Source organism: Amblyomma maculatum, chromosome 5 (genome assembly GCF_055883805.1).
Source record: "Amblyomma maculatum isolate TAMU_Amacu chromosome 5, ASM5588380v1, whole genome shotgun sequence".
NCBI lineage: Eukaryota > Metazoa > Arthropoda > Arachnida > Ixodida > Ixodidae > Amblyomma > Amblyomma maculatum.
Genome location: NC_139348.1, coordinates 162460585 through 162472666, shown reverse-complemented (window position 1 = coordinate 162472666; position 12082 = coordinate 162460585). Strand labels below are relative to the sequence as shown.

At 46.5% G+C, this 12082-nt stretch overlaps 1 protein-coding gene across 1 annotated transcript in view; it reads left to right on the top strand.

Annotated features, from left to right (window-relative positions):
• The window catches only part of LOC146190164 (AP-5 complex subunit zeta-1-like), a 61050-nt gene extending 54292 nt beyond the window's left edge, over positions 1–6758 (top strand). Inside the window, exons 17-18 of the mRNA XM_084604891.1 lie at positions 2554–2601; positions 4397–6758. Coding sequence (XP_084461017.1) covers positions 2554–2601; positions 4397–4469 — 121 coding nt within the window. The 3' untranslated portion in view covers positions 4470–6758. The remainder of the gene's footprint in view (positions 1–2553; positions 2602–4396) is intronic.
• The last annotated feature ends 5324 nt before the right edge of the window (positions 6759–12082 follow it).

Below are 12082 nucleotides of genomic sequence, written 5' to 3'. Positions count from 1 at the left end.
CGTCTCACAGCGATGTCGGCGCCAAAGTTCCGAATGACGCACAAGTTTGAAAAAAAAAAAAGGAAGAAGTCACTCGTTGACGACTTAAAGAACAAGAACTGCACTGAAACTGCAAGCATGACAGATATGTTACCACCTACATCTAATCGTGATGTGCTGACTGGGTTAGGCCTGACAATGCCGGCCGCGGAGGCAGAAGCTTCGGACACATTCGCCGAGACACTCCAATGCTGCAACCTTCCGATATCGAAGCAATTGGGAGGAAAGTGCATGAAAAACTTAAACAGATCACATTGACTCCTGCAATGGAGCGCGAGGCAGCTTTTGTCGGCGGAACCGAAGACACCGCCGAAGATGCCGTGGCTACCGCTGTCGAGCCGCTCGGCGACGCGACTTTCGCAGTTATCAGTTTGAGTTCTGTGAATGCGCTGCTAGCGTGTGTGAAGTGCAAAGTGTGCAGTGGTGATGTCAATATTGGAAAATGTGGCAGCGAATATGGCCTTGCGGTGAAATTGACGATTTCATGCGTGAATTGCGGCGACATTAATTGTGGGTGGAGTTTGCCGTGTGTGATCGGCGGACAAAAAAGAATCTGTTTTATGTGAGCAACTGGCAATCAGCGTGGTGCACTAAATGATATATTCTCGGTAATGAATATATTTCATCGAGGCTTGCACGCAAAAACAGGGCAAAAATATGTCAAGCAGAAGTTGACGCCCACGGTGGACCGTGCAGCCAAGAAGATGACAGCCGACTGCATGCGATCCGTTCGGGAGGTGTACTCTGAGCTAAATCTCGGACACCCCGGAAATATCGCAGTTTCATTTGACGGATGGATGACAAGCGGGCATTCCTCGCACATCGGAATTGGAACAGTTATCAAAGTTTTCTCCGGACTTGGGCTTGATTATGTCCTGTTCAGCAATTTTTGCGCTGCGTGTGAACGGGGCCCAAAAGATAATGACCCGGTGTGGAAACAAGGCCACAAATGCCAGAAGAACTCCGCCAAGAAGGCTGGTGAAATGGAAGTAGAGGCTGCACTTATCTTATTCAAGCGATCCCTACAACCGCACAGCCTCCGGTACACGACCATGCTGTCTGATGGGGATAGGCGCACTTTCCTTGCTTTGCAAGAAGTCGATGGCTACATAGCAGTTATGAAGGAAGACTGCATAAACCATGTTAAGAAGTGCATGGGAACTGCTCTGTGCAATGTTGTCTTGAAACAGAGAGGTTCTGGCGGAGAATCTCTTGGTGGCAAGGGAAAGCTTACAAGAGATCTCATTTCCATGTTGAGCTCCTCGGCTTTGAAGACGCACACTAGTAGTGTGGAGGCCACACAGAAGGCTGTGATGGCCACCTACCATCATGTCACATCTAATGATGTCACCTACAACCACAACTTCCGCCCAACAGTCCCTGAGTCTTGGTGCAAGCAGAATGCTGCTGAGGCCATAGGTGAGGCCATGCCGCATCACTCACACAACCTGCCTCATGTTTGTGAAGCTTTACTGCCAGTCTACGAAAGGCTTTCTGACAAGAGGCTTCTTGAGTGCATCCAGCGAGGCAAAACCCAGAACAATAACGACTGTGATGAAATTTAATGCAAGGAGTGAAAGAGCAGCTGCTACATGCATTCTGAAAGAGCTGCACCTGACTGCCAGCCCCCAGACAACCAAATTTCCACAGAAAATGTGCAGCACATGCTAAGAAAACGCCATTTAAATGCTAGTAAGCAATCTGATTACATTCCAGGAGGCTATTAGCAACTTTCCAAGGCGACTTGATGGATAATTTAGAAGTTTTCTTCAGTAAATATCACTCTGCTTGTTTTTCTTATTTCTCTCAGAACACAAATTTTGGATTCTGAGTGAATTTCAAAGTGGCATATCTCAGCATCTATAGCTGAGAGAACCACAATTCTTTTTTTAGCATGTAGCTAGGCTATTCAAGCATGAAATGTTGAGATCAGGTTTTGTAAACTAAGGCTCAGAATTTTTTTTAATGATCTAATTCTTAATTGCATGTTAGTCACAATGTTTTGCACAAATTTCATTCTTCTGTAAAATCGGTAAGGATGGGAAAATTAGAAAACTGTACTGTTTCCAACATTGTTCCGTTTTCTTTGAGTCCAACCTTGTGCCGTTTATGAGCTTTTATTTTTTACATTTCTCTCTGTTGTTCTAGTGAACAATGGCGGCTAATTAATTGTACTTTGCGAACTGATTGCCCTATCAAAAAAGTAATATTTTTGAAATCAACATGGGAAGTTAGTTTTTAAATAGTGTAAATTGTGTAGTTTTTAAAAGTGTAAATAGTGTAAATATTTTAAATAGTGTAAATATGGTGCAAATGGAATCGAAGAGCATGTACTGTTCGAAAACCATTTGAAATTTTGAAATATTCGTACACCCGCTGCCTTGATGTAATGGTTACTGGTCACGCGCTGTTTGCTGCATTTTCAAGCTATTCATCATCCTTCATAAACCTTCTGTCTCGCACTGTGCACCAAATTATATTGCATCTTTATTTTTGTCTCTCTGTTTTCCACAGGGCTGCCTCGGCTATACTGACACCACCCAGAGAAGAGGAACTCAAAAGGTTTGTTTTGTAGGAGCACACACACACAGTGTGTTTGGACCGTCTTTGGTCCAATGTGTAGAATTGATTTGCTTGCCAGAACCAGAATGATAAGGCCGTATGCTGGCGGCTGCTAAAAAAAATAACGAAAAGTGCTTTGACTGTTTCGCGGCAGTATTCACTCATGACCACCTGCCGCTGCCCAGTACCTGTGGTGCATAATGCGTAACTGGCGATCGGCTTCATGGGGGTATACGCCAACGCTTAGCACTCATGGCGGGCTCTGCACAACAGAATGTTTGGATTGCCTCTGTGCATTATGCTGTATGCGCTTCAGCCGAGTTATATTAAAATTCAGCCTCTCTGGCGCTGTTGTCCGGTTTGGCGCCATGCTCAGCGCTACTCAATGGGGGCAAGGGAAGTGGCGGTAAGCGCTCGCTGAAATTTACATCATTTCATTACCTCCCAAATAGATGGGTGCAAAACAGCTTGCTGCATTCGCCGGCTTTGTTTGTGCATAAGCGCTTGTTATTCGCAGAGTTCGCTAGTGTTGGTTTCTGGGTCAGCATAGCTGTCTACTTTGTGCTGCGGCCAAAAGGCATTCAGAGATCAATGCGCTTAGCTTTACTTTTTCTACCTGTGGTCAATACTCTGCTCGTCAATACGTTCGTCCATCAGCCCACTCATTTTTGATTTTTAGTTTGGAATCTCCCGTGCAGTGTTTGCTTTGGTGTTGACCGGTTATTTCAGTGGCCGCTGTGGAGGGTAGTGCTTGTGTAGTTGCTTTTTGTAAATCGGCTTTGGGGAGCCTTAATTCCTTTGTTGTAGAGGCAAATTTGTTGTAGTGGTACTTCTTGTAGAGACATTTACAATAAGTAGAAGGATAGGAATTTGGCTAGGACATACGAAACAGTTTGTTATACAGGCATTGTGTTCTGTGTTGTGAAAGCATTTGTTGCAGATGTATCTGTTTCTACAGTGAAATGTGGACTCTCACATAGCTGTGATGACAGCAGAGACATACACATTCATGAAAGACAAAAGATAAGGGCAGAACTCGCTGTTCATTGGACTTGCTGATGCCTACAAAGAATGTCGTATACTCAATATTCCGGATATATCGAACTCTGATTTTAAAAACTTGTTTGCTTATATCGAACAGTCAATACATCCCCTGAAAATCCCATGCAGAAGTTTGTCTCCATTGAACACATTCTTGAAAAGCTATAGTTTCGATTAGGTACTTGGTGAGAGATTGAGATAAAGGAAAGGAAGGAGGCAGGGACGTTGGCCAAAAAGGTTCTCCAATTGGCTACCCTTGAACGAAGAAGATGAATGAGGGGATCAAAAAGGGGAAGGGAAAAGGGGCCAGAAACACTGTCTCAAGCCAGTTGCCTTCAGAAAGAAAACAGTGCCTTGTAGACCTTGAGGGTAGTCCGCTGCTGTGGCCACAGTCAGAGAAGATATTATCCTCTGTTAAACGGTGAGGATCGAAGCGGTCCAGGGTATAAAGCAGGTTAGGTCTTTCTCTCGGAAAAGTAGGCCACTAAGGAAGGCTAAGGTCCAGTTTGCCCTATTCCAGTCGGTTCCAGTGCTCTTTGGCCCTTTCCAGTTAATATTTTTAACTGAATTAGGTAAGTGGTTGAGAGAAGCTGAGGCACTGTTTAACTAATGAAATTACTCTGTTTCCTTTTGTATGCCTTCCAGGTAATCAACTAAATCCTGGCACCTCTAGAAAGATGTCTAGTGTCACTGTTACCCAGCTTGCAAGATCCTTGTTGTGAAGACTGTGCTCAGACACTGTTTATTTTTGCAGGCGACGCGAGGACTTAGCGCAGCTGCCTGCCGTGGTTCGTCTAGTCACTGCTGTCATGCCCACCCAGGAGTAGTCACCAGATTGTTTCTGCTGTTTATACAATTTTATACATACATGTTATTTCTTCACTTTCCTTGTGTTTGCTGGGCACTGAGATGTTCTGAAACTCATGCATTGTGAGATTCTTTTTTATTATTGTAAATAACGTCACTCTACCACATTTACTGAACTCTTAATGCAGCTGTACCCCAGGCAGCACAGACCATCAACTCAGTATTGAGACTGTACTGGCAATGCACATAGGACCAGTGCGTTACCAACACATTACAATACTATTTGAACCTATATTGGATCAATGGCCTGTGCTGCCAGGAGTGCCTCCCCAGTGCTGTATTACACTCGCTTCTTGGAAGTCTGATTTTGAAAGGAATGGTGGGAACACATGGAAGTTTGCTTGCATTGACATGGGGCACCATATTCTACTCCTGCAAACACTCCCTTGCACTTTAAGCACACCATTGTTTAACTTGGAAAGAAATGCGTGTTACCATCACCAGCCAATTTTTCAAGTAAAAGGCTTGCATCAAGACTGATTTTTCTGCATGGACCTCAAATTCAGCACTCCACGGCCATATGGTTCAAAACTGTGGTAACCCCTCCTCTTTGCTAAGGATGTCACGAGGTTGAACTGAAGTAAATTGTTTTCACCATGCATTTTTGTCTTGGTGCAATACAAGCTTCAGCATAGCCATTATGAACAAACAAAGAATAGATTTACCCAGGACAACAAGCTTAGGCTGCGCTAAGTGTCTTTTAAAGGTTACGATTTTATGAATGCACAACTCCATGAGTACAGCAGTACTATTTGTTACTTTGCAAAGCTGTAGTTAGGGAACAGTATTCAAACCGAAAGTTCTTGAGTGAAATTATGAAAGGGTTGTGCTTAATATTCATGCTCAACCATATGCTCACGATTAGAATGAAGCTAGCCTCAAGAAACTTGTGTTACGGAATATGCATAAATTAGGCTCCTGCATATCCAGCCTGCAGAGCTAGTTGAGTAGGCACGATCTGTTGTAGGAATTCTCTTGCCACCATGGCTATAAGTCTAGTGTATGGCCATACTTATGCTGAGATAGCTTTTCCATTTCTCTGACAGAAAGGCCAGCTAGTGGCAGTGGTCACTGCACCACTGCAAGGCCTTTCACACACTGCTTTGGGCCTTTGGTATCTGGTGGTTTCAGCAATGGATACTGCAGATATGGTGTGCAGAATTATCTGGAATGGCGCTTTCTCACTGCAGTAACAACCTTAAGATCTTTCTCGGCAACTTTAATGCATAAAAAATGCTCTGATTCGCTGCCACTTGGAACAAAACTCGGGAGCTGCATAAAAATGTGTAACCATCATGAACGAAGAGTACTGACTCTGTGTGCATCATGTGGAGCACGAGCTGATTGCAACCTTATGATCACTAAAGGAGGTGAGTGCGAACTGCATTGTTTTTTCTGCATCAAAAACTCGCGGTCATGCGACAGGGAATGCATTAAAAAACTTAAAGGGGTCATGACATCTAACAACTTAGCATAAACTGATTATTGTATTTCACTGCTTGCACATTAAATTATAAATCCTCGAAATTTGAGCTCATTCCGTGCAGTAGATAGTTTCAAAATTCATTTTATTATCGGAATGAGCTTTCTGGTCTGGCAACCATTGGCCGCTGACGTCGCAACGTCAACACCATGGAAGAAGGAACAAGAGAGGCCCTGACTGACCTCTCCATGTCGTCTTGCTATTCGCGCTGCCGGCTGCACTCTTGCATGCACGTCGTGGATGGTGGTCACTGATCCGAGTTTTTTTCTTCAGCAAAAATATTTTATTCGTATATTCTCTTTTCTTTGAGAAGCCTTCACTATAATATATGACCTTACAGATCCTCGGACTTGTTTTGGACGTCTAGAGATTGCCGAGGAGGTCGAAATCAATGGGCTCATGCTGTATAATTCAGGCATGCAATGAAAAGCGTATGTATGTATGTATGTATGCATGTATGTATGTATGTACGCACGTACGTATGTATAGTATGTATGTATGCATGTATGTATGTACAACTAAAAGCTTATTTTTCTTACGTTATGAGAGTTAGTTTGTTTTAGCAACAAGCGCTTCCGCATATAAAAAGGCGCTTGTCCAATGTTTCCTTCGGCCGTGTACATATGTGCCGCGAAAGTGGGGAGATCAACATTGGTAGAACCCTATTTCTATTAACGTTGGAGATGGCGTTATGTTCCTGATTGTTGAGCTATTGCCGTCCCTCTTTGGGTCCAAAAACTAAGAGTAAATCTCAAACAAGCATACCGTGACGCGACCTTGCAACATTAGAGGAGCAGCCAAAACTTTCGAACGAATCGCCATGGTAGAATTAGTATGGTAGCGTGTCGACTCTGAGGTATCTAGTAACGTTGACTCTGAGTGATGATGCTCAGGGCCATACTCTTTGAAACGGGTCGGCACCAAAACTGGTAGCAGGCCAAAAGTGAAAGGGAGAAACAAGAAAGTTAAAAAAAAAAAGGGAAGAATAAACAAACAAAAGACAGAGGACTGGGAGAAGAGAAGCACGAACAGGATGATGCCACGCCCTCCCAGGTGAGATGATGATGATAGTGTTAGCTAGTCCCTTTGTAACGGGTGGACACCAGATTGGTGTCCCAGCTAATAATAAAAAAAAACACACACACACACACACACACACACACACACACACACACACACACACACACACACACACACACACACACACACACACACACACACACACACACACACACACACACACACACACACACACACACACACACACACACACACACACACACACACACACACACACACACACACACACACACACACACACACACACACACACACACACACACACACACACACACACACACACACACACACACACACACACACAATTGTCTAAAGAGACATCAACATAAGAAGGTCACACGCAGCACTTCACCTGGACACACCCCACAACCGCGCCTACCCTCACCATACACTCACACCCCCACACCCGGCCCAAACTTCATCACAGTTGGCGAACTGCACTCCACCATTCGGCGAGCCTTCTCGTCGTCGCCGCAGTTGCTTTAAGCAATGCTTTGTCAGCGGCCGCGCTGTATCCGGCGGCGCCGTCCACTGTTGCGGGTGGGGTTGAGGGGAAACCGAGCGCCTGTGGGAGTGTGGCGCCCTCTATGGCCGGCATGGAGAGACGAGGGCAGCGCAAGGCTAAATGCTCCACCGATTCGTCCTCAGTGCCGCACACCCTGCATAGAGTACACGACACAGCAGGATCGAAACGGCGCCGGTAGAGCAAAGTCCGCAAGGCACCAGCCCGCGCCTCAAAAAGGAGGCCGCTGCCTATGCTGTTGTCGTAGAATCGCACCGGGCCGATGCTCTGCTTGTGCTCCCGGTACAGCGCCAACGTGGACTTGGCTTCCATATCCCTGGCCCACCTGACACCCTCAGCCTCCCCGACTCGCAGACGCACTTCAGCAGCCCATTTGGATGGAGAGTCAGCCGCCATAGGGTGGGTGAAAAAGCCAAACTTCTTCTCAAGTTGGTAAACTCGCCTGGCCCAGTCCGTCCGGATGCAAGTGGCAGCCAAATACTTTTCCCAGCGCCCCCTGCGAACTGTGAGGCAAAACAAACACATGCCGTTGCTTGTGACATCACAGTGACGTACTTTTGGCGGGGAATTTGATTGTCCTTTTACTTATGAACGAAAAACAAGGCCAACAACGACGGAGACAGAACGATGCTCGGATAAGGCAGAAAAATGGACACCATAACTGTTCAGTCAACTTTACTTGACATGGATTTCTACTGTCAAGTTTTACGTTAACTGAAATGTTACGGCATCTTTAACCACCTTATCATAGCATCGTTCTGCCTCCGTCGTCGTTAGCCTAGTCTTTTGTCGCGCGTCATGCAAACGCATTCTGGGGCTTATTTATTCGGGCACGTTTGTGAGCAAGGGCCTTCAAGTGAATTCGGCAAACACATGGATAGAATCACATGACTTGAGGGATTTCACTAAGGGCATAAATGAGTGAAGCTGTGCTGCATAGAAAGCCAGGTTTTATTAATTCACGATTACTTACATAGACGCTTCACGACAATGCAAATCTTGAAGTGTAGGAAAGCGACCACCGCTCATTCGTCACGGTCTTCATGAAATCTTCGTGATAACAAAATGACCTGAGCGTAGGTCTCCAAACGAGACGCGGTGAGATTATAAAAGGGTAAAAGATGTTGCTAACTGTCGTGACGCTGGGGCTATGTCGACCCGGCCTTCACTTGGTAGCGTGCAGAGACTCCGGGTTCATGAAGGATTGAATCTTCGAAGTTGGTGAAATATGTACAAGCAGGTTTAATGGCACTTTGAGAAAACTTATTTACATGATTATTTACATGAAAAAGAAGGGTACATCAGCAAGCGTTAAGAGTTGCCGTTGTCAGATAGGAAGGGGACTTGGCACCCGAGGGTGCCGCGTCCCAGGATCGCACATAATCCATCAGCCCATCATCATTCATCCGACGCCCCCGGCAAGGCCCCCTCCCCCTCCAAGAATGGGGGGGAGAGTTCATAGCGAGAAGCGACTGGATGAGCCGTTTACCCAGGGCCCAGAGCGACATTTCGTGCTCTGCAGCGTCCTTAAAACCCCCTATGTCCAGCCCCTCTCTGAAGATGCTGACCAACCAAATCCAGGGCACGCCCCTCAGATATCGGCATCCAATCGAACACATCACTGCACTGATGGTCTGAAGCACTGACTGGCCCGGCATTGTTTCGTTGAGCCTGGTCACTTGTTGGCGGGAAAAGCTTGGGAGCGGCGAGGAGGTACATTTCTATTCTTCAGTCAAGAATCGATAGGCAGCTGGTTCCGGCAAGTGGATTTACATCTCAGAAACCCAAGTGCACGTGGGCGCCGCATACGCTCCCAGCATTGTCCGTTTTCGACAATTGCAAATCTTTCCTGCATTCCCGGGAAATCATTTAATGGCCGTATGCGTCATGCTCCTTTCTTGTCCTGCACGTCAGCGGACATGTCACTCTGTCGTCTCCTTTGGATAGGAGTCATTCATCACTGGAGGATAGCACTTCTCGACTGGAAGGGTGAACAAAAGAAAGAAAGCACTTCCTGCTATTTCCCGCAGGGGGACGTTTCTTTGTGTTTTTCCAGAGGTTCTCTTGACAGGGTCAATTTGGCATTTGCAGGGTGTCCACAAAGCAAAACAGGCTTACAAAACAGGATTCCTGGAAACAGGCTCACTTAAAGCCATTGGACCATCACCACATATCCACAGCACTTATCCATGCCCACAGGCGAACAATAGAGCGCGCAAATGCGGATGCACGGTCGTAACAGCCTCCTCCCCCGCCAGAAGAGTCTCGGAGGGCAGCAGTCGCAGCTGCTGCATGAAGAGACGACTTAATGGCCTGCACGTGAACGCTTGAAGCTCGCTGTTGCTTGTCGCGTTGTCTTGATTGTCGTAGGCCAAATTGCTCGAGCTGTCTGAAACTCAACCACATGTCGAAGCAAGCACTCGGCTCCCGTCTGAAGAGACCAGGTTAAAAGAAAACTGCCATTGTTGTTCGAGAAAAGCCCACTCTCAAGACGTTCAGGACCCACGTATTCCTAGAAAACCAAACGTGCTGCTTTACATAGTCACACATGTACAAGTGCACGAGAAAAAAAAAAAAACTGATTATCAATTTGGATACATGGTGAGGAACACCTCGGACCGCTTAGAAAGAGCGGCTAAGCGCGTCCGCATTCCCATTTAACTTCCCCTTTTTGTATCTTATTTCAAAATTGTACTGCTGTAAAATCAAGCTCCACCTAAGAAGGCGACTGTTCTTCGATGTCGCAGTTTGCAGCCAAGCCAGGGGACAATGGTCCGTCTCTACGGTGAATTTGGCCCCTCCAAGATAGCACTGCAATTTTTGAATGGCCCATACAATGCAAGCGCACTCTTTCTCTGACGCGCAATAAGCCCTTTCTCTAGAACTCAGTTTTCTGCTCAGGTAGAGCACGGGGTGCTCATTACCGTCGTCATCTCTCTGGCAGAGAACAGCACCTAGCCCTCGATCACTGGCATCACACTGGACCGTGAATTCTCGGCCATAGTCTGGAGCTCGCAATACCGGACGGCTAATCAGCACAGCCTTCAGGTTTACGAAGGAGGCTTCCTTTTGTTCGTCCCAGACTACATTTGTCGGTTCTGTCTTGCGGAGAGCGTCGGTCAGAGGGCTAGCCAAAGCTGAATAGTTAGGGATGTAGTGACTGTAGTATCCAGTCAGACCCAAGAATGCCCGAATTTCCGTCTTCGTGCTCGGCCGCGGGTAGTCTGCTACCGCAGAAATCTTAATCTCGCTGGGTTTCCTGAAACCTTGACCTACATTGTGACCCAAGTAGTCCACGGTCGCCCTTGCCAGGCAACATTTCTCGGCCTTTACGGTTAGTCCAGCTTGACGCAAAAGGCTCAGTACAGCTCTTAGATGTACCATATGATCCGCCCATGAGTCGGAAAAAACCGCAATGTCATCTAAATAAGGCACCGCGAATGTTTCACACCCCTTTAAAACCCTATCCATGAGTCGGGAAAAACAAAATGGAGCATTTTTGAGCCCGAAACTCATCATTGTTGGCTGGTAGCTGCCCGTCGGAGTGACGAAAGCCGCGTATCTGCTGGCGCGTTCAGTGAGCGGTACTTGCCAGTAACCTCGAGTAAGGTCCAGCGTAGTCACATATGCCGCTCTACTGACCTGTTCTACTCTCTCCTCGATATTCGGAATAGGATACACTTGATCCCTGGTGAGAGAATTTAGCTTTCGGTAGTCTACCACAGGCCTAGGGTCTTTACCTGGAGCTTCTACTAAGATCATAGGCGAAGCATAATCGCTTTCCGAGGGTTTTATTACTCCTAATTCCAGCATGCGAGTTACTTCCCTATCCAGAATTTCTCTTTGCCTTGGAGAAAATCGGTAGCACCTTGATCGCACTGGCACGTCTGAAGTCAGCTCAATATCGTGCTCAGTCAAATCAGTTCTGCCTGGCCTGTCCACGAAGCAGGCCTCAAACTCTGTTATTATTTCGCCCAGATCGGACAGCTGGGATTTCTTTAGTTCTCCTCTCTGCTCTGTCTTTCTGAGAAGCTCCTGAGCGTTGCTTCCTTTTCCGCTGAGGCAAATCAAGTTATCCCCCATCTCCTCGGGAAGGTTTAACGTTAGATTTACCACGGCTTCCTTCTGCACATAAGGCTTCATAAGATTGCAATGATAAATGCGCACTGCTTTACGCCTATCGGGGATTTTCACTGCGTAGTTAGTGTCAGAAAGCTCTGCAACGACTTTAGCAGGTCCTTCCCACTGTACTTCGAGCTTATTCTTGGGATCATTGGCTTGCTCCATAGCTAAGTCCTCTCGGGTTACACTTAGAAGTCTCGTGAGATTACTAGACACCGGCGGCAAGAGGTTACTCTCTAGAACGTCCTCATTCCGTGTCTTATCAAGCTCACTTTCTAGTTGACTTATCTGAGATGCCTCGCTCTCAAAGTTTTCTGACCCGCTATCTTCCGCCTCGACCACTGTTTTAACTGCCGTTTCTTCCG